The sequence below is a fragment of the Pristiophorus japonicus genome, chromosome 1, assembly GCF_044704955.1.
Source record: "Pristiophorus japonicus isolate sPriJap1 chromosome 1, sPriJap1.hap1, whole genome shotgun sequence".
NCBI classification, from domain to species: Eukaryota; Metazoa; Chordata; class Chondrichthyes; family Pristiophoridae; genus Pristiophorus; species Pristiophorus japonicus.
In genome coordinates, this window is record NC_091977.1 from 127,062,731 (window position 1) to 127,088,783 (window position 26,053).

At 41.7% G+C, this 26,053-nt stretch overlaps 1 protein-coding gene across 1 annotated transcript in view; it reads left to right on the forward strand.

The window, feature by feature from the left end:
- Positions 1 to 11,246, forward strand: part of aldh7a1 (aldehyde dehydrogenase 7 family, member A1) — a 66,999-nt gene extending 55,753 nt beyond the window's left edge. The window contains exons 13-18 of the mRNA XM_070883018.1: positions 2,319 to 2,425; positions 4,309 to 4,425; positions 4,766 to 4,863; positions 6,561 to 6,634; positions 8,040 to 8,115; positions 10,852 to 11,246. Coding sequence (XP_070739119.1) covers positions 2,319 to 2,425; positions 4,309 to 4,425; positions 4,766 to 4,863; positions 6,561 to 6,634; positions 8,040 to 8,115; positions 10,852 to 10,906 — 527 coding nt within the window. The 3' untranslated portion in view covers positions 10,907 to 11,246. The remainder of the gene's footprint in view (positions 1 to 2,318; positions 2,426 to 4,308; positions 4,426 to 4,765; positions 4,864 to 6,560; positions 6,635 to 8,039; positions 8,116 to 10,851) is intronic.
- Positions 11,247 to 26,053: the final 14,807 nt, after the last annotated feature.

Here is a 26,053-nt window from a genome sequence, read left to right on the forward strand (position 1 = left end):
TAAAATAATGGGACTAAAGGTGAACAAGTCCCCTGGTACTGATGGCTTACACCCTAGTGTCTTAAAAGAAGTGGCTGCAGAGATAGTGGATGCATTGGTTGTAATCTACCAAAATTACCTGGATTCTGGGACTGTCCCAGCGGATTGGAAAACTGCAAATGTAACGCCCTTATTTATTTTTTTTAAAAAAGGAGGCAGACAAAAAGCAGGAAACTATAGACTAGTTAGCCTAACATCTGTTGGGAAAATGCTGGAGTCCATTATTAAGGAAGCAGTAGCGGGACATTTGGAAAAGCATGATTCAATCAAGCAGAGTCGGCATGGTTTTATGAAAGGGAAATCATGTTTGACAAATTTGCTGGAGTTCTTTAAGGATGTAACGAGCAGGTGGATAAGGGGGAACCAGTGGATGTGGTGTATTTGGATTTCCAGAAGGCATTCGATAAGATGCCATATAAAAGATTACTGCACAAGATAAAAGTTCACGGGGTTGGGGGTAATATATTAGCATGGATAGAGGATTGGCTAACTAACAGAAAACCGAATTGGGATAAATGGATCATTTTCTGGTTGGCAAACAGTAACTAGCGCCGCAGGGATCAGTGCAGAGTCCTCAATTATTTACAATCTATATTCATGCCTTGGATGAAAGGACCAAGTGTAATTTTGCCAAGTTTGCTGATGATACAAAGATGGGTGGGAAAGCAAATTGTGAGAAGGACACAAAAAATCTGCAAAGGGATATAGACAGGTTAAGTGAGTGGGCAAAAATTTGGCAGATGGAGTATAATGTGGGAACATGTAAGGTTATCCACGTTGGCAGAAAAATAAAAAAGCAAATTATAATTTAAATGGAGAAAAATTGCAAAGTGTTGCAGTACAGAGAGACCTGGGGGTCCTTGTGCATGAAACACAAAGTTAGTATGCAGGTGCCGCAAGTAATCAGAAAGGCAAATACAATATTGGCCTTTATTGCAAGGGGGATAGAGTATAAAAGCAGAGAAGTCCTGCTACAACTGTACAGGGTATTGGTAAGGACACACCTTGAGTACTGCGTACAGTTTTGGTCTCTGTATTTAAGGAAGGATATACTTGCATTGGAGGCTGTTCAGAGAAGGTTCACTAGATTGATTCTGGAGATAAGGGGGGGGGGGGTTGACTTATGAAGATAGGTTGAACAGGTTGGGCCTATACACATTGGAGTTCAGAAGACTGAGAGGTGAACTTATCGAAATATATAAGATAATGAGGAGGCTCGACAAGGTGGATGCAGAGAGGATATTTCCACTCATAGGGGAAACTAAAACTAGGTGACATAGTCTGAGAATAAGGGGCCGCCCGTTTAAAACTGCGATGAGGAGAAATTTCTTCTGAGGGTTGTAAATCTATGGAATTCTCTGCCCCAGAGAGCTGTGGAGGCTGGGTCATTGAATATATTTAAGGCGGAGATAGACAGATTTTTGAACAATAAGGGAGTAAAGGGTTATGGGGAGCGGGCAGGGAAGTGGAGCTGAGTCCAGGATCAGATCAGCCATGATCTTATTAAATGGCAGAGCAGGCTCAATGGGCCAAATGGCCTACTCCTGCTCCTATTATGTTATGGCAGTAGCGGCATTAATGTCATCATTAAAATGTTAACATTGAGGCCGGAGGAAGGGTTTAAACTTGTCCACCTTGTACAACAGTTAAAAGACATGCTATTTCCTCCAGCCAACTGTGATCAAGGCCATGGGAGATTCACGAGTAATATTTTTACATTTTTCAGTTTTCCTTTATCGTGCCCATTTCTGGTTGTCATGATGTAGTAACACTTTTTAGTTAAGATTAGGTAACACCTAAAGTGTAATGGTAATACCTGCTTCCATTACTTTTAACCGGTAACCCTGTAATGCCTGCTATTTGGTCCCCTCACCAGAGGTCACGTGAATCATCCAACTCCAGTCTCCCCACCTCACTGGCCTTACCTCTGCCTATAAAAAGAGACCATGATCAATGGCATGGAAGATCTGCTAGTATCTTTTTAAAGTCAACCTATACTTTTCATTTAGAAGTTTGGAATATAAAAATTGTTACCAAAATGTTTTCTGCACTTCATCCTGCTTAGATATTGAAACATTACAGCACCAATTATAAATATTGGTTGTGAATTTGTATCCTGACGATAAAACAATTAATGGCTTTTCATTTGCAACAGACTTGTAGACTGATTGCTGCTGATTTGGTATTCAACTCTTGATGTTTGTTTGTTTAAAAACCATATTCCATAATTTAGTCTACTCTCTGTACAAGAACAGTAAATATTCTGCTTTTTCTTTCAGCTAATACTTTATACGGCCCCCTCCACACTAAGCAGGCAGTGGATATGTACAAGAATGCAGTGGAACAGGCAAAACAGCAAGGCGGCATTGTAGTTTGTGGTGGAAAGGTAAGAACTCTGCCACAAATGATGGAATGAAATGGGGTGCGGGGAGATTGAGGTCGGAGTCAGAAAGATTGCAGAGCTAGGGTGGAGTGAGACAATGGAGGGATTTGAAGATGTGGATTTAAAATTTAATGCATTGGGAACCTGTGTAAGTCTGAGAATGGGGATTAATGTGTGACAAAATATAGGCAGCTGCAGTTTGGACAAGTAGCTTATGGAGTGTGGACTGAGGAAGAAGAGTATTGGTATAATGAATCTGGATGTGGATCAGGGATTTCAGCAGCCATGGGGCTGAGGCAGGGGTGGAAATAGGCAATATTGCAGAGGTGGAAATGAGCAGTCTTGTAATGCATGAGGAATTTGTGGCAGGTGCTGAGAATGATTGCTTCAGGTCTTCCAGATGTTCAGTTAATAGAAGATAGAACTGATGTCAGATAGACAATCTGACATCACCGAGATGTCACAAATAAAAACTGAATGCTGGAAATACTCAGTAGGTCAGGCAGCATCTGTAGTATTTTGCTTTTGTAGAGGTGTCACAAAGTGCATTTTAATCATGAGTACACTTCTTTAGTTTGATGGTGCTCTTATCCTTACATAACATAAGAATTAGGAACAGGAGTTGACCATCGAGCCAGCTCCGCCATTCAATGAGATCATGGATGATCTTCTACCTCAACTCCACTTTCCTGAACTATTCGCATATCCCTTTATTCTCTTAATATTCAAAATCTATCGATCTGTGTCTTGAATATACTCAAAGACTGAGCTTCCACAACCTTCTGGGGTAGAGAATTCCAAAGATTCACCACCCTCTGAGTGAAGAAATTTCTCCTCATCTCCGTTATAAATGGCTGATCCCTTAGTCTGAGATTATGACCCCTGGTTCTAGACTCCCCAGCCAGAGGAAACATCCTCCCTGCATCTACCCTGTCTAGCCCTGTAAGAATGTTACATGTTTCAATGAGATCCCCTCTAATTCTTCTAAACTCTAGCGAATATAAGCCTAGTCTGCTCAATCTCTCGTCATAGGACAATCCCTCCATCCTAGGAATCAGTCTGGTGAACCTTTGTTGTACTCGGTATGGCAAGTATATCCTTCCTTGGGTAAGGAGACCAAAACTGTACACTATACTCTAGGTGCAGTTTCACCAGGGCCCTATATAATTGCAATAAGATGTCTTTCTCTTGTACTCATCCTCTTGTAATAAAGGCCAACATACCATTTTACTTTCTTAATTGTTTGCTGTACCTGCATGTTAACTTTCAGTGATTCGTGTACAAGGACACCCACGTCCCTCTGAACACCAACATTTCCCAATCTCTCACCGCTTATTTAAAAAAAAACTCTGCTTTTCTATTTTTCCTACCAAAGTGAATAATTTCACATCTCTTCACATTATATTCTATTTGCCATGTTCTTGCCCACTCACTTAGCCTGTCTATATCCCCTTGAAGCCTCTTGGCATCCTCCTCACAACTTCCATTCCCACCTAGCTTTATATCATCAGCAAACTTGGATATATTACATTTGGTCCCCTCGTCCAAATCATTGATCTAGATTGTGAATAGCTGGGGCCCAAGCACTAATCCTTGCAGAACCCCATTAGTTACCTTCAGTCATCTCTTAGGGTGGGTCCAGCTTGAAGGAATCTCCAGATTCTCCAAGTGCTGCTCCACTAAGGTAGTATGTTAGATCAATGGTGGTAGGGACCTAGCTATGGACATTCAAAGCTATTATCAAACTCCTCTTGTAGGAGAAACCAATGAAGACTATCTAAGCTTGAACTTGAGTATGAATCTTCGCGTTTTCTTTGTGCATGCATAGTTATTGGGACAAAGGAAAGTGACATGTAGTAACATTGACTGCTGTTGTCTTGTGATAGGTGATTGATCGTCCAGGAAACTACGTGGAACCAACTATTGTAACTGGACTTCCTCACAATGCAGCCATTGTTCATACGGAGACATTTGCCCCCATTCTCTATGTGCTTAAATTTAAGGTAAAGCATGTTTATCATTAGAAGAAAATGCAGCATAACAGAGCGCCAGACTCTTGAAACATTTGAACTATCTCCATTTAATCGTGCATGGCTCTTTATTGAAGTAAAATACTGACTGTTTGCAATTGAGGACATGTATCATAGTTGCTTTTTATTACTGTTTTTATAATTGTACAGGAACTAGTGGAGCATTTTTATTATGGTGCAGTGGCTCATGCAAAAGCCTTGCAATCCATTCAGGATTAATGTGTAGTCCATGACTGTCTGGCATAAATCTGTTTGCTGTGTTATTTATTCCTCTTTGCTGCTTTACATCTCCTAACACTGAATTATCTTACAGTCTGAGGAAGAAGCATTTGCATGGAACAATGAGGTCAAGCAGGGTCTCTCGAGTAGCATCTTCACCAAGGATGTAGGCAGAATGTTCCGTTGGATGGGGTAACCTTTTTATTTCTTTCCCAAGAAAATAGTTTTAAATTCATTGTATGCAGGAGTCAGATGTACTGTAGTAACGTCATTGCTCTAAGGGGTTCTCGCCACTTCATCCAATTGTAATGCCTTCATTTGTTCTTTTCTCCCTTATTCCCCCCCAACCCCAACTCATGTAAAGGTTTTGACTGCAATTTGGTTTTGGATACAAGGATCATTTTGTTGTTTAGGAACTGTATTAGCATGGATAGAGAATTGGCTGGCTAACAGAAAGCAGAGAGTCAGGATAAATGGGTCCTTTTCGGGTTGGAAATCGGTGGTTAGTGGTGTGCCACAGGGATCGTTGCTGGGACCACAACTGTTTACAATATACATAGATGACCTGGAAGAGGGGACAGAGTGTAGTGTAACAAAATTTGCAGATGACACAAAGATTACTGGGAAAGCGGGTTGTGTAGAGGACACAGAGAGGCTGCAAAGAGATTTAGATAGGTTAAGCGAATGGGCTAAGGTTTGGCAGATGGAATACAATGTCGGAAAGTGTGAGGTCATCCACCTTGGGGGGGAGGGGGAAAACAGTAAAAGGGAATATTATTTGAATGGGGAGAAATTACAACATGCTGCGGTGCAGAGGGACCTGGGGTCCTTGTGCATGGATCCCAAAAAGTTAGTTTGCAGGTGCAACAGGTAATCAGGAAGGCGAATGGAATGTTGGCCTTCATTGCGAGAGGGATGGAATACAAAAGCAGGGAGGTCCTTCTGCAACTGTACAGGGTATTGGTGAGGCCGCACCTGGAGTACTGCGTGCAGTTTTGGTCACCTTACTTAAGGAAGGATATACTAGCTTTGGAGGGGGTACAGAGATGATTCACGAGGCTGATTCCGGAGATGAGGGGGTTACCTTATGATGATAGATTGAGTAGACTGGGTCTTTACTCGTTGGAGTTCAGAAGGATGAGGGGTGATTTTATAGAAACATTTAAAATCATGAAAGGGATAGACAAGATAGAGGCAGAGAGGTTGTTTCCACTGGTCGGGGAGACTAGAACTAGGGGGCACAGCCTCAAAATACGGGGGAGCCAATTTAAAACCGAGTTGAGAAGGAATTTCTTCACCCAGAGGGTTGTGAATCTGTGGAATTTTCTGCCCAAGGAAGCAGTTGAGGCTAGCTCACTGAATGTATTCAAGTCACAGATAGATAGATTTTTAACCAATAAGGGAATTGAGGATTATGGGGAGCGGGCGGGTAAGTGGAGCTGAGTCCACGGCCAGATCAGCCATGATCTTGTTGAATGGCGGAGCAGGCTCGAGGGGCTAGATGGCCTACTCCTGTTCCTAATTCTTATGTTCTTATGAACTGTTTCTGCAAAATTGTGAAATAGAAACATAAAAAGATGGAAATGCACAACAGGCCAGTCAGTATCTGAATTTTATTTTAGGTTGACCTTTCATTAGGCACAGTAACTTCTCTTTACAGATGCTGAATGACCAGCTGTGAATATGCAGCTTTTTAGATTTCAAGTTGCTATTATGTTCAGTATCACATTGTGCAAAATCCAGTAAAATGAAGTTGAAAGTGTTTTGAATCTTGCATTGTGCAAAATACGGATTAAAAAAAAATTCCTCTGGTGCAACCTTTGGTTTGTCATTTGTTTTGCATGATTTACTTCCTATTCAATGACAAACTTATTTTTATTTCTGTTCAGACCCAAAGGTTCAGATTGCGGCGTTGTAAATGTAAACATTCCAACCAGTGGTGCTGAAATTGGAGGCGCTTTTGGTAATGATTTTGTAGATTTTATTTACTTTTTTTATGCTTTTAATTATACTTGATGTCATGGGGTCTTAAATAATAGTGATTTTGAAATTGTTTTTTTTAAGTAACACACTTTTTTAAACACATTATTATGGAAAATGTTTTGTGTAATTAATAACCTGCAGGTCCGGTAAATATTAGCTTAGTTCCATTTGATAGTAAGTAATTGTAATAGGTGCAGCAGCAACAAACCTGTGCAAATGTTACAGTTCAGCAGTAAGTAAATGGGCAGTGTATAAACAATGACCGACAAGAAAAGATCCCCTGGTCCATCCAGCCTGTCCCACACAATTGTGATAACGTGTATCACAATATATACACACCACCCCACTCAAAATCACATGATCTGTGTGTGTAATCATTACCACCACCTGGCTTTACATAGTTCAACACTTTATTTTGCTTATGAAGGTTCTCTTTCCTGACTGAAAATATCAAACATTCATATCACCTGCTCAGATTTTTACTGCAGTGTGTGCAAATTAAATAAATGTAGTTTCCTTGATTCATAAGGCCCACTCTACAGTTTCTAATTGTAAACAAAGGGAAGCTATTTTGGGGCTTGTCTATTATGTCATTTTGACATTTTTCATAATTGTAAAATGTAATTCAAGGCTTTTGAGAGGATCCTTTCTGTTCTTCTCTGCACCATCTTCCCCCAGATTAGCCCAGTGTTGTTCACTTCACTCATGCATACCCAGCTGGGGACTCTGGTAAATCAGTTGTGTGAGAGTAGTGATGATTCTCATTTTACACTGCTCCTGGGGACTGATGACTATTGCTCATTGAATACATCGAGGCCTTACTTAAACAAGTAGGCTGCGAAATTGAGACCTTTAGCACCGGCCATTAAGGGCTGATCTTGGAGAAAAAATGGCCGCTGCCTCGCTTCCTCCCACTTCTGGTGCGGAATGCAGGCCGGCAGCGCTTTCGTTGCGTGCGCTCGCCGCACATATTTACATGACGTAGATCATGACTGGGTTTGGGAAAGCAGACCAACATGGGTTTAAAAACAGAAATCCTGTGAAAGCGTGCAGCCTCCTTTTTAAAAGTTTACAATGACCGATCCGCTTCCTGAGGGCGGATTCGCCCACCATTCATCCCGCCTCCATGAAAACCGGAAGTGGGTTAGGTTCTTCTGATTTTTAACATTTTAACGCCCACCTGAACCAACCCATCCATTTTTGGGGGTTAAAATTCCCCCTTGTGTCTCGGGTTAAAATTCCCCCTTGTGCCTCGCAATGGATCAGTCATTTGTTCGTTCACCTGCAAAAATTACTCATCCAAGACACTGCTGCCTCTGAAGCAAGAATTTTTCTTTCATTTAGTAAGTTAAGGAATTTGAAAGAATGTTGCTGTAATTTTTTAGGTGGAGAAAAACACACTGGTGGAGGTAGAGAATCTGGCAGTGATGCTTGGAAACACTACATGAGGAGGTCTACCTGGTACGTAAATGGGCCATTGGCTGACATTACTCGGAATTAATATTCTCTGAATAAAGAAATAGATACAATTTTATTTTTTAAATGCTTAGAAGAGAATTCGACCTCAGAATTTGGGCATATTTGAAAATTGAAACCTGAAAATTGTTCCAACTCTTCTAAATCAGGAATTAAAAAAAAAAACAAGCAGATGTCCCGTGGCACTTGTCACGAGCCGAATCATTTAATTTTTTTATAAGAACAGGACCATTATACCATGTAAAGCCCAATATATTCTGCTGCTGAAAATCTCTTGTGTGTAACTTAGTGTATTGCTGTAAACCACAAGGTGTGTGACTGTACCTTCATAGGTCAGTTAGAGACTCATTGTTCTTGGGCAGATTCACACTTCAGTAATAGATAAGGCTAGCTTTCATTTTAAAAAGTGAGTTCTGAAGTCAAAAAGAAGGCATTTTACTTTGGCCCGGAACTTTATTTCTACTTCGTTTCTTCTTTTTCTTAGTATATATTATTTTAAAGCATGGCTACGAAATTTGCATGTGTCGCACTTGGTGTGTCAAATGTTCAAAACATACATGTATACAGATAAGTATGTGGATGCTGAGAATTTTCAAAACTAGATGGGAAAGTAAGCTGAGAGGAGAACATGAGCCTGCAAAGGGATATAGACAGTTTAAGTGAGAAGATGGCAGGTGGAGTATAATGAGGTTAATTACTTTGGTAGGAAAGTATAAAAATAGAATATTTTTTAAATGGTGAGAAATGATTAAATGTTGGTGTTCAGACAGATTTAGTTGTCCTTGTACAGAAAAACATAAATAACATGCAAATCCAGCAAGCAGTTAGGAAGACAGATGGTATGTTGGCCTTTATTGCAAGGTGATTGGAGTACAAGAGTAAGCAAGTCTTGTTGCAATTGTACAGGGCTTTGGTGAGACTACACCTGGAGTCAGTTGTGGTCTCCTTACCCAAGGATGGATATACATGCATTAGAGGGGTTGCAACTAAGGTTCACTAGATTGATTCTTGGGATGAGAGGGTTGTCCTATGAGGAAAGATTGAGTCGAATGGGCCTATACTCTTGTAGTTTAGAAGAATGAGAGGTGATCTCATTGAAACATATAAAATTCTGACGGGGGTTGACAGGTTAGATGCTGAGAGGCTGCTTCCCCTGGCTGGTGAGTCTAGAACTAGGAGGCATAGTCTCCGGATAAGGGCTTGGTCATTTAGGACTGAGATGAGGAAATATTTCTTCACTCAGGGTTGTGAATTTTTGGAATTCTCTACCTGAGGGCTGTGGGTGCGCAGTCGTTGAATATTCAAAGCTGAGATCGATAGATTTTTAGATACTAAGGGAATCGAGGGATATGGGGCGGGGAAGTAGAGTTGAGGTTGAAGATCAGCCATGATTTTATTGAATGCGTTCCTGTCCGTGATGAACTACATTGGCTCGTGCTTCCCATTCCTCCAATTTAAAATTCTCATTCTCTCGTTTAAATTGCTTAATGGCCTTGCACCTCCCTATCTCTGTAACCTCCTCCAGCCTTACACACTCACACCTCCACCTCACCAGCGCGCTCTGTTCTTCAGACGTTCATGCAACTCTACTCCCCTTCCTTTTTCCTACCATAGATGGCCATGCCTTCAACTGCCTAGGCTCTCTGCTCTGGAATTTCATCCCTAAACCCCTCATCCTTGCCACTTTGCGCTCCTCCTTTGAAACCCTCCTGTAAAACCTACAGCTTTGACCAAGCTTTGGGTCACTCCTCCTGATAACTACTTCATTGGCTCGGCGTATATTTTTGTCTCATTGTGCCTTGGGACGTTGTTGTACGCTAAAGGCACTATACCAATACAAGTTGTTGTGTTGAATATGCAGATACAAACCTGGCCTGTAGGTGTCAGCAAAACAACAAGAATTCTTACTGAGTGGTGTTTCTAGGATTTTGATTTTGATGAGATTTCATAGTTATTAAATTAAATGGAAGCACTTTTTTTTAAGAAGATAGTTGACCAGGTTTCAATTTAAAAAAAAAAAAACTGGTTTCTGGATAGTATATCTGTGTGGCAATGTCTGAACATAACCCTGTCATAATCTTCCCTTGGAATCTTGTAAAATTATTAGTTAAGAATTATTAATCTAAAAAACTATTTGTTTTGGTGTAAGCTTGAAGATATTGAAAATGCTCATCAGTTAAAATCACTTAAAATATTCTTTGATATTCAGACCTTCCCAGCACTGTGCAATTTATTGATAATATTGCCATGTCTGATTTTTAAATTAATTCTCCAAATCCCCATAGTTTTATCATGTATTGGTGTAGAACCAATGCTTTATTGTCACAATAAATCAAGTTATCAGATGGGCCACATTGCTAAGAGCTGCTACAATTTTCAATTATATTAATCTAAAAAGTCTTGTGCCAAAATTGACACACTTCCTTCCTTCAAAGTTGTTACTTCATCAGTTACTGTTTATTAATGGTGATTTTGAGAGCGCTAGCACAATTATTTCACCTCCAGTACATATTAAGGTTTCATCCAATGTTGTGATTTTGATTGGTCAAAGATAAATTCCTATTCTAGCCGATTAACATATATGTACTTTCTGTGGTTATACTGTTAAATCATAATTATCTTATGACTTTAGCTTTATGAGGCTCCTTGTGATTTTTCTGAGTGTTCACAGTCCCAGGTAATTATTGCAAGTAACCCATTGTTTGTCTCCTCTTGCTTTAGCACCATCAATTACAGCCAGGGGCTTCCTCTCGCTCAAGGAATCAAGTTTGAGTAATGAGAACTGGTGACTTCCAGCAGCTTCCAAAACTTTCACTGAGACAGTAGAAGAAAAGTAGATCATTTACAGAAGAGGAACAAAATCAAGTGATTATATAGAATAAAGTGAAATCGTTTACCCATGAAATATCGGATTTGGACTTTTGTATACTGTACTCTGCTTTTCCCTTACCCTTCAGATGTCTGAAACTCTATGAACCACGTCTGTTCTTTATTAATGACATGAAAATCCATGTTTCTAACATTGTACTTAATTTCCTTGCAATGGGACATAAGATGGAACTAAAACTGGAAGCTTTTGAAATGATTATAAATAAAACCTGAAGCTTTTGAAATGATTTAGTGTAGTTTTCTTTTTGTTTGATTTAACAGATTATTTTTATTTTTGTCTTAAAGATTTAATCCTCCCCACCTGAGCTCCTGACAGGATTAATAAATGATCTCCTAGTAAAAGATCCTATACGAATGAGTGACCATGACCTGGTTGAATTTTAAATTCAGTTGGGGGGTGAGAAAGTTGGATCTCAAACCAGTGTCCTAAGCTTAAATAAAGGAGACTACAAAGGTATGACGGCAGAGTTGGCTAAAATGGACTGGGAAAATAGATTAAAGTATGAGACGGTTGATGAGCAACGGCAGATATTTAAGGAGATATTTCATAACTTGCAACAAAAATATATCCCAATGAGAAGGAAAGACTGTAAAAGAAAGGGTAACCATCCGTGGCTACCTCAGGAAATAAGGGGGTGTATCAAATTGAAAATGAGGGCATACAATGTGACCAAGACTAGTGGGAGGCCAGAGGATTGGGAAACTTAAAAGCCAGCAAAGAACGACTAAAAAAATGATAGAGGAAAGATCGATTATGAAAATAAACTAGCATGAAATATAAAAACAGATAGTAAGAGTGGCTAAAGTAAATGTTGGTCCCCTGGAGGATGGGACTGGGGAATTAATAATGGAGAACAGGGAAATGGCAGAGACATTAAACAAATATTATTTTGTATCGGTCTTTACAGTAGAAGACACTAAAAACATCCCAATAGTGGATAATCAAGGGGCTTTGGGAGGGAGGAACTTAATACAATCATTAAAGAAGTAGTACTCGGTAAAATAGTGGGACTAAAGGTGGACAAGTCCCCTGGACCTGATGGCTTACATCCTAGGGTCTTAAGAAGTGGCTGCGGAGATGGTGGATGTATTGGTTGCGATCTACCAAAATTCCCTGGATTCTGGGACAATCCCAGTGGATTGGAAAACCTATTTTAAAAAAAGGAGGCAGACAAAAAGCAGGAAACTATAGACTCATTAGCCTAACATCTGTCGTTGGGAAAGTCCATTATTAAGGAAGCAGTAGTGGAGCATTTGGAAAAGCATAATTCAATCAAGCAGAGTCAGCATGGTTTTATGAAAGGGAAATCATGTTTGACAAACTTGCTGGTGTTCTTTGAGGATGTAACTAGCAGCGTGGATAAGGGGGAACCAGTGGATGTGGTGTATTTTGGATTTCCAGAAGGCATTCGATGAGGTGCCACATAAAAGGTTACTGCACAAGATAAAAGTTCACAGGGTTGGGGGTAGTATATTAGCATGGATAGATGATTAGCTAACTAACAGAAAACAGATAAATGGGTCAGTTTCCGGTTGGCAAATAGTGACTGGTAGGGTGCTGGGTCCTCAACTATTTACAATCTATATTAATGACTTGGATGAAGGGACAGAGTGTAATGTTGTCAAGTTTGCTGGTGATACAAAGATGGGTGGGAAAGCAAATTGTGAGGAGGACACAAAATCTGCAAAAGGATATAGACAGGCTAAGTGAGTGGGCAAATATTTGGCAGATGGAATACAATGTGGGAAAATGTGAGGTTATTCACTGGCAGAAATAATAGAAAAGCAAATTATAATTTAAATGGAGAAAAATTGCAAAATGCTGCAGTACAGAGAGACCTGGGGGTCCTTGTGCATGAAACACACAAAGTTAGTATGCAGGTACAGCAAGTAATCAGGAAGACAAATGGAATGTTGGCCTTTATTGCAAGGGGGACAGAGTATAAAAGCAGAGAAGTCCTGCTACAACTGTACAGGGTATTGGTAAGGCCACACCTGGAGTACTGCGTACAGTTTTGGTCTCTATTTAAGGAAGGATATACTTGCATTGGAGGCTGTTTTTAAGAAGGTTCACTCGGTTGATTCTGGAAATGAGGGGGTTGACTTATGAGGATCGGTTGAGTAGGTTGGACTTGTACTCATTGGAGTTCAGAAGAATGAGAGGTGATCTTATTGAAACATTTAAGATAAGGAGGGGGCTGAACAAGGTGGATGCAGAGGAGATATTTTCATTCATGGGGGAAACTAAAACTAGGGGACCTAGTCTCAGAATAAGGGGTTGCCCATTTAAAACTGAGATGAGGAGGAATTTCTTCTCGGAGGATTGTAAATCTATGGAATTCTCTGCCCAGAGAGCTGTGGAGGCTGGGTCATTGAATATATTTAAGGCAGAAATAGACAGATTTTTGAGTGATAAGGCAGTAAAGGTTATGGGGAGCGGGCAGGGAAGTGGAGCTGAGTTCATGATCAAATCAGCCATGATCTTATTAACTGGCGGAGGAGGCTCGAGTGGCCAGGTGGCCTACTCCTGCTCCTATTTCTTATGTTCTTCTGTTGACAGCAAAGGTGGTAATCTAACTTCTACAGCTTTTCTGGAGAAAAATGCTACTTTTCAGGTCTGCCATTTTGGATGTAAACTGGAGGACTGACTAGTACTATGTATTTCTTTTTGCCTCGAACTTGGCAGAGATTTGTCTGGCTGCAATGGTGACACTGTTCCTGATCCAGAATTGCTCTCTCAGACCTGGGGAAATAAGAGAGCAGTATACTTATAAATGAGAACAAAGCATAAAATTGTATCCACATACTTACGGTAAAACTAAAATAAGTAGAAATGTTTACATTAAAAAGACCAAATACCCTAATGTGAAACAACAGGGTGTTGAAACCAAGGAGAAATTATGCATACTTCCAATTTGTCATTTTATACCTTCTGGTGTAAAACTTGACTGGCTAACCTGCAATATAATACTACAAAATCTAATTTTATTTGAGTCACTTTTTCCTCCCCCTTCACCCCACCCGCTACAATTCTTATGTAAGATGAAATTATGATCATTAGTTACATGTACGTGACCAGATAGAAGAGGGCAGTGGAGTGCAACAGATATGACCAACATTGAGCAACACAGCTTAATGAGGTCGTCTCATGATATTTTCACTTGCACTCTAGGTGAAAGCAATTTTGATAATATAAATATAAAGTAGTTGCCTTACTGAGAACTTGGCTACAAGGTATAATCTGCCAAAGAAATATGCTCCAGGATCAATTGTGTGTCTATCCTCCTTAATTATCTTTTTGTCAAAAGTGTCTTAATAGTTACCATTGAGCTTAAGCTAATAATTTGATCTATGACTTCAGGTGCTACTTGTAAGTTCTCAATTGCAGTTCTAGCATCAGATCTGCTGATTGGTAATGGGCAGACATTCAGTCACCTATCAGCTTTCCACATATGTTTTTTTTGGGTGGGAGGGGGGGTTAAGCACATCAGTTTTCCATCTATCCACAACTCCATGAACTAATCTCAAAATTACACTGTTTCAGATTCTTATCAATGTGACAAGTCATAATGACTTTAGAATTGCATGTTTTCTTCCTACCCAGAAAGTTAAAGGGACAGACTTCCTTATAAGGAATGAGTCATGTGATTTATTGAATCCAAAATAGAATATATTTCAATCAATTCTTGTTGAACTCATTAGAGCAGTATGATTAGAAACTTCAACTTAATTTGCGAGTAAATAAAATTATATTTGAAAAGCTCTTGAGTAAGTCTTAAATCCTTGTATCAGAAGTTTAAAATGAAGTCTAATTTCTTTATTTGGCTGTATTCATTTAACGTTTTGATTGCAGGTTCACTGGAGTCTATAGTAAATCCCTATCCATGTGGGATGGCTTGTTTATTAAAAAATAAATATTGGATTTAAACTTTAAACCTTTTGGAATGTAAAACTACTGGCATAGAAGTCAAATTGGAAGGAAAATCAGGTTGGGTGTATAACGGGTGATCGATCAGATACCACCAGTCTTTCTCTGCCAAATTCAACTGCTGATTGATCCTTTGACCAACACCAGTACAAACAAATTAGCTGCTCATTTATCTCATTGCTGTGTTTGCCTATATAACAATGATTACACTTCAAAAGTAATTCAATGGCTGTGAAGCTCTATAGGATGACCCATGCTTCTGCAATGCTGCCCTTGCAACAGAGAGCTGTATATTGTGAATCCATTTCCTGCCCTTTCCGTTGTATTTTAGATCCGTAGACATGTGCAAGAGAATCAAATTCATTTTTCCCCACAACCAATTGACTCGAGTTCAGGAGTCATTTAGTATGTGCACAAAACCACTATTTTGGTATCTCTATTAAAATATAAGCAAACATATCTTTGGCACAACATGTAATCTGTACATATGTGAAACTATCATATCAAACTTGAGCTCCCTGTGCTTGATCCTGTCTCCCAACCTCTTATGTTGTCTCTATAGTGTTACTCCTCCTAAGTTGCCCTACTTTTTTCATACAGCAGTTTATTCCAGTTTTTGAATTTAAAATAGAACTATCTTCTTGTTGAAGTATTTTATAACAGTAAGTGCCTCAAATATATTCAATACATTTTTCCAATACATTTTGAAAATACTCGAGGCATTGTGCAAGAGGACAGGATACACATCAGATTGATACTTTATACATGTGGTTCATAAACATGAACTCCAAGCTGCCCTTTCATGTGGGGCCAAAGATCAGTCGGCACATACAAAATATTTTTTACCATGCATCAATTTCCCCAATAAAGAATATATATGATTATTGTTAAATCCTGCTGAATTTCTTGATTCTTTGCCATTTGCTCTAATTGTCAAATTACCATATCAAGAATACATTTACAGCTGATGCCTTCATTATATTTTAATATTTTTATATCTAGACATGTATACCTCCATCTGAGTGGTAATTTTGCCTGAGTCAGGAGATTATTAGTTTAAACTCCACTTCAGAGACTTGGCATATAATCTCGGTTGACACTTCAGTGGAGCGCTGCGGGAGTGCTGCACTGTTGGAGATGCCGTCTTTCAAATTAGACTTTAAATCAAAACCCTGCCTGCCTTGTCGGGTGGAAGTAAAATATCCCTGGCACTATTTGAAGAGGAGCAGGAGTGTACTGGTGTCCTGGCCAATGTTTATCCCTCAACCAGCAGCTCTAAATAAAACCAATTATTTGGTCATGTATCTCATTGCTGTTTGTGAGACCTTGTCGTGCACACATTGCGGTAATGTAGAAAAACACTGCAGCCAGTGATTGCACGTCAAGCGTACTTCATTGGTTGTACAGCGCTTTGGGATACACTGAGGTGAAAGGCACTGTATGAATGTACGTCCTTTCTAAATGTGAATGACTCAAAAATAGCAGAGTGTCAATGAAGCACAAGGAACCAGTAGAAAGTTGACCAATAAAACAGGCTTTTGTTCCAATCTACCAATTGGGAGCAAGCATTGCAAAATTGAAAAATCAAATGAATCACACTTTTTATGGATTGTTTTGGCAACCAAACTGCTGAACTATCTGAACATATAAGGCTCAAAAATACAATACATGATGTAAATATATCAAATGAAATAAATGTCCAAAAAAATTCAACTTACTCAAGACCTGGAACTTGGGTTTCAGTGCTTCACTGATGTTCAGTTCCCTTGCTGGGCTTTGCTGTCCATCTTCCCTTTCATTTGATTTTTCCTGCTTTCAATTATTTGTAACTATTTTTGTACTCCCAGTCATTGATATGCCTTTTTTGTTTCTACGTGGTTTGAACATTTTTTCTGTGTTTTGTCAAGTGACCTTTCATCTGACCTTATGCTGAGATCTCCTCCTGAGGGATATTTATATGTGGTTCAAACAAAGTTCTTTTGTTAAGTGTGGTAATACTATTGTAAGATTTTCAGCAATACCAGTTTTGAGATTTCATAATTAATTTTCACTTGTTTATTGGAAATTTTTATGTTATAAGTGTTTATTTTTTCATGGAAAATAGAGTTTTTCTTACCCATAGTTGACCGATAATTAAACTTGTTTCCTACATGACAGTTAGAAAATAAATGCTATAACTAACATGCCAGAGCAGCTTTACTATCCATCTGTGTTGTACAGGTACAACGTTCCGAATCCAGCAACCTCAGGACCGAGACCATGCCGTTTTTTGGGTTTTCCCGGATTTCGGAGAAGAAAATCTGACATCCAGGATCTGGTAACCTTGGGGACGATTTTCGGGTTTTTCTGGATTTTGGAGAAGAAATCCGACGTCCCGAATCAGACAACATTGGGCCCAATTTTCGGGTCTTTCCGGATTTTGGAGAAGAAGCAAGCACAGTCAGTCTATCTTTGGCGTCTTTTACACCTGTTGGTTGTGATTCTTCTGCTGTTATAAGAACATATGAACATAAGAATTAGGAACAGGAGTAGGCCATCTAGCCCCTCGAGCCTGCTCCGCCATTCAATAAGATCATGGCTGATCTGGCTGTGGACTCAGCTCCACTTACCCACCCGCTCCCCATAACCCTTAATTCCCTTATTGGTTGCTAATGTCTTTCTTGGTATATAGCGTGTCATGTATGTACATGCTGTTTGTAGCCACCAGATGGTGTCATTGTTGGAGGCCACTGAGCAGCACGAACATGGTGCTGCTCGGGTATAAAAGGCCAGTCATTTTGTGAGTCAGACACTTTGGAACTAAATAAAACACAGGCAAAGTTGTACCTTGCTTAGTTAAACAGTACTCAGTTTGAACCTTTATTGCATACATAACATTTGGCGACGAGAATACAAGAAACTTATTTGCAAAATGAGCACGATTGGATTTTTAGAGCAATGTGTTGAGGGAGAAGATTGGTCAGACTTTGTGAGCTGTTTGAACCAGTACTTCGTGGTCAACAAAATGAAGGGGGTCGACGATGTAGATCGGCGCCGGGCCATGTTCCTCATTGTGTGCGGTTCAAAGATCTACGGTCTGATAAAGAATCTACTCATGTCTAGTGATCCAACAGAGAAAACATACGAAGAGTTGTGTACATTGGTACGGGAGCACCTCAAGCCAGATGACGGCATCATCATCTCGAGATACAGGTTTTTTTTACACGCGTTCGATCGGAGGGCCAGAGCGCGGCGGAATTCGTTGCCGATCTGAGACGTCTAGTGGGACCATGCAAGTTCAGGACGGTGTTGACAGACATGCTGCGGGACTTCTTTGTTATCGGTATCAACCACAAGGTGATCCTGCGCAAACTTCTGGCGGTGGAGGAGTTGGATTTAAAAAGGGACATCCAGATCGCTCAATCATGTATGACGACGGACAGGAGTTTAAAGCAAATATCGGTGAAGAACCAAATCTCGGCAAGTACTGTAAATGCGATTGGTTCGGCATTCAGCAGAGCGGCACATGGCAGGGCCTAGCCGGCTGCGTTCGCGAAACCTGTGGCTGCCCAAAGTCTGCCAGCGGGAATGTATCCGACTTCTCCGTGTTGGTGTTGTGGGGGAAATTATCGGCACCAGCAGTGCCGACTTAAGCAATATAACTGCAAAGGCTGTCTGAGAGTGGGGCATCTCCAGCGCAAGTGTCCGCAGATGAGCAAGCGAGCTGCGATACACCATGTGGAGGATGAGAATCAGACTAGCGCGGATCCAGATATGCAATCCGAGATGCCAGAGGAGGAAGTGTATGGACTGTACTCTTTCATAACCAAGAGTAAATCAATTTTGATTAACGTGAAGTTTAACAGGATACCGGTATAGATGGAACTGGACACAGGGGCGAGTCAATCGTTCATGAATGAGAGAGCATTTAATAAGCTGTGGGATACTAAGATTGCGAGTCCCAGGCTGAGTCCTGTTAACGCCAAGCTGCGCACATACACCAAAGAACTAATAAAGGTGATTGGCAGTGCACAAATTAATGTGTCGCATAACGGTGCGGTTCATGAGTTACCACTGTGGATTGTTCCAGGCAAAGGCCCAAAGCTGCTCGGAGAAAATCAGATGCAACTGGAATGACATAAAGGCGTTGTCGTCAGAGCAAGATACATGTGCCCAAGTATTGAGCAAGTTCTACTCGCTGTTCGAACTGGGTATCGGCAACTTCACAGGAGCCAAGGTGCAGATCCACGTGGACTTCTATGCAAGACCCGTCCATCATAAAACTCGGGCAGTGCCATATATGATGAGGGAGAAGATCAAAATTGAACTAGACAGACTCCAGCGTGAAGGGATCATATTACCGGTCGAATTTAATGAATAGGCGAGCCCCATTGTTCCTGTGCTGAAAAGTGATGGCAGTCAGAATCTGTGGTGTCTACAAGGCTATGATCAACAGGGTTTTGAAACAAGATCAGTACCCGTTGCCAAAGGCTAGCCAGAGGGAAGTCGTTCATAAAACTGGACTTGACGTCAGCCTATATGACGCAGGAGTTGGTCGAGACTTTGAAGAGACTTACGTGCATTAACACGCACAAACGACTGTTTATTTACCACATGTGCCCGTTTGGAATTCGCTCAGCTGCAGCATATTCCAGAGGAATATGGAAAATCTACTGAAGTCCATTCCCTGAACCGTCGTGTTCCAAGATGACATCCTGATCACCGGTCGTGACTCCAAGGAACATCTGAACAACCTGGAAGAGGTTCTACTGCGTTTGGACAGAGTGCGACTCAGACTTAAATGCTTGAAGGCGTCTTCATGGCACCGGAGGTCGAATTCTTCGGGAGGAAAATCGCCGCTGATGGCATCAGACTTAATGACGTGAAAACCAAAGCCATCAAGAATGCACCCAAGCCGCAGAACGTGACGGAGCTGCATTCATTCCTGGGTCTACTCAAATACTTTGGTAACTTCCTACCTAAATTGAGCACCTTACTTGAACCACTGCACATGCTATTGAGAAAAGGCAACAACTGGGTGTGGGGTGCACTGCAAGACAGAGCTTTCGAGAAAGCCACCAATCTGCTTTGCTCGAACAAGCTGCTGGTACATTATGACCCTTGTAAACATTTGGTTTTGACCTGTGACGCATCGTCATATGGAATTGGTTGCATGTTACAACAAGTTGGGGAAACTTCAACCTGTCGCTTATGCATCCAAAAGTTTGTCTAAAGCAGAAAGAGCCTACAGTATGATAGAAAAAGAAGGTTTAGCATATGTGTATGGTGTTAAAAAGATGCATCAATACCTGTTCAGTCGCAGGTTCGAGTTAGAGACCGATCACAAGCCGCTCATTTCGTTGTTTTCTGAGAGCAAAGATATCAATACCAATGCTTCATCCCACATCCAAAGGTGGGCGCTGACATTATCTGCGTATGATTGTCATTCGCCACAGACCTGCCAAAAAGAATTGTGTTGATGCTTTGAGCCAGTTGCCGTTGCCCACACCAGAGGTGGAAACACCACAACCAGCAGATTTAATGTTAATCATGGATGCTTTTGAGAGTGAAGGTACCCCTGTCACGACTCAGCAAGTTAAGACCTGGACCAGCCAGGACATGATATCAGTGATAAAGGGTTGCATCCTCAAAGGTGATTGGTCTGCCATACCTAAGCAAATATGCGAGGAGGCCAAGCCATACATTCGTTGCAAGGACGAACTGTCTATTCAAGCAGATTGCATATTGTGGGGCAATCATGTTGTAATGCCTAAGAAAGGGAGAGAGAAGTTTGTGCATAAGTTGCACAGCACACATCCTGGTATAGTGATGATGAAGACCATTGCCAGGTCCCATGTATGGTGGCCAGGAATTGATTCTGAGCTGGAAGCATGCGTGCATCAGTGCAACACCTACATGCAGCTCAGCAAAGCACCAGCGGAATCGCCACTGAGTCTGTGGTCATGGCCATCCAAACCTTGGTCCAGGATCCATGTAGATTTTGCAGGTCCCTTCCTGGGCAAGATGTTTTTAGTGGTGGTGGAATCTTATTTGAAGTGGATCGAATGCACAATCACGTCATCCAGAACGTCCACGGCAACCATAGAGAATCTCAATGTCATGTTCGCGACACATGGTCTGCCTGACATAGTGGTGAGCGACAATGGGTCATGCTTCACCAATCAGGAGTTTCAGGAGTTTGTAAAAGTTAACGGCATAAAACATGTAAGGTCAGCACCATTCAAGCCTGCATCCAACAGACAAGCAGAACGTGCAGTACAAATTATCAAGCAAAGCACGAGGAGAGTAACCGAAGGGTCACTGCAGACCCGCTTGTCTTGCATACTGCTGAGTTACAGGACAAGACCCCACTCACTCTCAGGGGTCTCGTCTACTGAACTCATGATGAAACGAGGTCTTAAGACAAGTTACCTCTTGTACACCCGGATTTAAGTAATCCTGTTGAATACAGAATACAGAGTCAACAAGGGTACCACGATCACGCAACAGTGCCACGCGAGATTTCTGTTAATGATCCTGTATATGTGTTGAATTATGGTCAGGGTCCCAAATGGATCGCTGGTACAGTCATGGCCAAGGAGGGCAACAGAGTATTTGTTATTAAGCTCAAGAATGGGCAAACTTGCAGAAAACACATGGATCAAACAAAGCTGAGGCACACAGACGAGCCAGAGCAGTCGGACGAAGAAACCATCGATGATTAACCAACCTACCAGCAGCCTTCAGTGAACTCAAGGGTCATCAGTGAACCCAGAATTTCTATCACGGACCTGTTCAATAAAAATGGAGTTGCAATTCCTGACATGACCACTGCCACCCCCAACAAGTCAGACATCCAGCCACCAGTCACAACAGACTCCGCACACTCACCCAAAACCGGAATTGAAATAAGACGGTCAACCCGGGAGCGTAAAGCACCAGACTGTCTCAACCTGTGAAAGACTGTGTTAAGATCTCAGAGTGGGGTATTGTCATGTATATACATGCTGTTTGTAGCCACTCGATGGTGTCATTGTTGGAGGCCATTGAGCAGCGCACACATGGTGCTGCTCAGGTAGAAAAGGGAAGCCATTTTGTGAGTCAGACACTTTGGGACTAAATAAAGCACAGGCAAGGTCATACCTTACTTAGTTAAATAGTCCTCCGTTTGAACCTTTATTGCATACATAACATAGCGCCAAAACAGTGCTGTCTTGTCAGCATCATAGATTTGCTCAGCTGAAAGGTTTTCATCAGCAATTAGTTCAACGAACTCATCTATATAACTTTCAGCTGTTCTTGATGTGCTGAGGCTTTTTCACCACACTTTCAATTGCCTGATGCCATGACACCTTTTAAATTTGGTTAGCCAACCTGGAGTAGTCGCATGGAATTTAATTTTCCAGTTCTGTGTGGAATATCTTGGCTTGTTGCATCACCACTGGGCCAGACAAAGGAACCTTTTCACTTCTCTCCTGTTGCCACCACTCCATCATTACTTGATCCAACTCATCACTTTGAGGCTTATGCGTAGTTTTTCTTTTATTCATTTCTTTCTGAACGTCACTTTCTGCATAAAACGTCATGATCTGTTCTTTCTGTATTTTTATATCATAAATGGTGGAGATTCCAACACCATATTCCTCACTCAGTCTTCTCACTGAAGCACCTCTACCTAATCTCTGCAGTAACTCCACTTTCTTGGCAATTGACAATTAATTATGTTTCCTTTTTGCACTACCTGTATTACCCATTGGGGTATCTGTTGGCCTTTTTGACATGGTTGCAATGGCAAACAGCACAAATTCACAATACTTGTAAATCGCAAAAAACAGCTCTTGAGTCAGGTCGGGTCGGGCCTGGTCGAGGGGAGCACGTGGGTCAGGTCAGGTCAGGTCGGCTCGGGTCACGTGGGTCGGGGTCAAGGGTCATTCGGCAAGGCGATCGCACATCAGATAACTCCATTGGCAATGCGCTTTCCTAAAAAATTGACTGGTTTTCAGACAATTCCGGTTTTTGGAATTCTGGACTCGGGATGTTGTACTTGTATAGGTTTTTGTAGTATAGGTTTTTGTCGGAAAGGCCAAGAATTATATAAAACTTAAGCAAACAAACTAATTTGCATATTTCCTTAGTTACCAAATATCTCTACACTAGTATTTAGTGTTACTAAGATGTGCTCCTTAAATAAATGTGTTTAAATTCAGGACTTTATTTAGTTCTGGAGGGAGGTTCTAAATTAATCAGAGTCTTTCCAGACATCCTGCTGTATATAGTATTTTCTGTTGTTTATTTTTGAGATTTGAGACACATGAATAAAAAATGTAGTTGATTTAACTGCGGGGGGTGGGGGAGGCACAGGACAGGCAAGGAATATGGCAGAATAAAAAGCATAGGGTAGAAACCAGGTACAACCTGGTTCAACTCCATTTTCAACCATCAATCTAGAGTTCCCTCAGCTTGCAACCTTGGCCTTGATTAGAATTTTGGGTCCTAGATATTGGTACCATTCTTTTTTCTGCAGGTCTCATTTCTGCTTGGAACTAATGTTCACATTGGACCCCAAATATTTATCTTATTTAAATAAACCTCCTCCTTTCATATTTAATCCTTTTTTGTGGTATTACTGTTGACTTGGATCCCAACAACAACCCAGGAAAGTTAGCTAAAAGCATGTCTAAATGGGATCAGTATTGGTTCTTCACAAATTCTTTTGTAGTAACTGAGATAAATAAACTGATTAGTTTTTAAGGTGTTTCATTACCTTTTTTTACACACAAATTTTATAGATATTGAACAAAACTGCTGCCCGTGTCCTAATACGCACCAAGTCCCGTTCACCCATCACCCCTGTGCTCACTGATCTACATTGGCTCCTGGTTAAGCAATGTCTCAATTTTAAAATTCTCATCCTTGTTTTCAAATCCCTCCATGGCCTTGCCCCTCCTAACCCTGTAATCTCCTCTAGCCCCACAACCCTCTGAGATATCTGTGTTCCTCTAATTCTGGTCTCTTGAACATCACCGATTTTAATCACTCCACCATTGGCAGCAGTGCCCTCAGCTGCCTAGGCTTTAAGCTCTGGGATTCCCTCCTTAAACCTCTCCACCTCTCTCTCTCTCTTTCCTTCTTTAAACTGCTCCTTAAAACCCGCTCCTTAAAACCTACCCCTTTGACCAAGCTTTTGTTCATCTGCCCTAATTTCTTTTTGTTTGGCTAGGTGTCAAATTTTGTTTTATAATGTTCCTGTGAAGCACCTTGGGACATTTTACTAGGTTAAAGGCGCTATGTAAATACACATTGTTCAGTATTGTATCGATATGTGTGTGTGTTTGTGTAGTTTGCAGCTATGTATCCTGGGTTGGTGAAGGAATGTATCCAGGTTCTCATGCACTCTTGTGCTGAAATTTGTATTCCTCCTCCCTGTTAGACTGTAGAGCTACTGTACACTGGTGGGAGCCTATTTTCTAACTGGGAATTCAGGGTACAATGATCTAAACTTACAAAATCATCAAATTGTCCACCCTATACCCTAAAGTTAGTGATACTAAGGGTGATAGTAGAGTTTGATTGAAGAAAGCTAAACTTGAGCTAACCCACAGGTTCAGAGGTAACGGGACCGAAATGCAGCCTCCCGATAAGGCCTGTTACCACCGAAAGCGGCAGCCACGCGGCGGTGTTGTGTGGCCACTGATTTGTGGTTGAATAGCCGCCAACAGCAAAATTCTCTTCAGGAGTTTTTGCAGCGGTGTGGAGATCCGCGCTACTCCCCTCACTTCCGTCCCGCTCCTGCAGATGAGTGGTTAAATATGTCATCAAAGCGCGCACCGCAGGCTCTCTGTCCCGGAAGCGAAATTCATTTTTAATAGTCATCCGGCCGCCTGTCAGTGCCCCCAACAGTTTTTTGTGTCGGTGCACTGTGCCAGCTCAAGACCGCCAGTGGACTTCAAAGGCGTGTTGCGCACATCTCCATTTATTTGGCCGAAAATTCTTTGGAGTTCTCAATCGCCCTTTTCATAGCACTGAATGCTAGTGGGTTGGAGGCCTCAATCTGTACTCACAGAGGCCTCATTGTGGAGGTTGAGCTTGCAGAGGCAATGGGCTCAGTGCTGACAGTGGAACACCTCCAGCACATTGTGCTCGGCAGCACGAGGCATGCAGGAGGCGGCGCCATCTGCAACAGCTCCAGAGGCAGTGGGCAAGGGAAGCAGCAGACATGGATGGCCAACATAGAGAAGGGCCTAGAAATGCAGACAGACCTCAATGCAGAGAGATTGCCCAGGAAGGACCTGGCGTGAGGAGAGGGTCAGGTCGCTGACACCCCGCACCAGATAATGGGCGAGAAAGAAAGAAGGCAGGATGCACAGGAGGCAGATGCTTGCCAGCAGCAGGCTGCAGAGGCTGAGAAGCATGAAGAGTATGAGGGAGAAGGCAATGAGCCAGCTGCCATAGGAAGAGCTGACCATAGAGTTGGGGTATGAAGGCCCTATCATGTAAGAGTCTACAGGCAGCAGTTTTCCTTCATTAACCGTACGATGACCAATGTCTCCGCAGGCTTAGATTCAGGAAGGACATCGTCAGGGAGCTGTGCAATCTCCTGCGGCCGGATCTGCAGCCTCAGAGAAAGCTGAGGAAAGCTCTGGGCTTCGCAACCAAAGTCACCATAGCACCAAATTTCTATGCCACTGGCACATTTCGAACATTTCTCAGTTCTCTGCCCATCACTCCATCCGTCAAGTTACAGATTCTCTCTATAAGAGAAGTGTCAAATACATTTCTTTCCCGATGAGCAGGGGGAAGCAGATGGAGCAGCAGACTGGATTTGTGCGCATTGTGGCGTTCCCCAGGGTTCAGGGTGCCACAGACTGCACACACGTCGCATTGAGGGCGCCACAAAACAATCCTGAGATATTCATCAACCGCAAGGGACTCCACTCCCACAACGTGCAGCTGGTATGCGACCACCAGCACAAGATCATGGCAGTTGAAACCTGGTATTCTGGCAGCAGCCTTCATCCTGTGCCAAACTGGTGTGCCCGGCGTGTTTTCTGGGGCAAACCAAAATTGTGGCTGGCTGCTTGGTGACAAGGGCTACCCACTGTGTACTTGGCTGCTCATTCCCTTTCG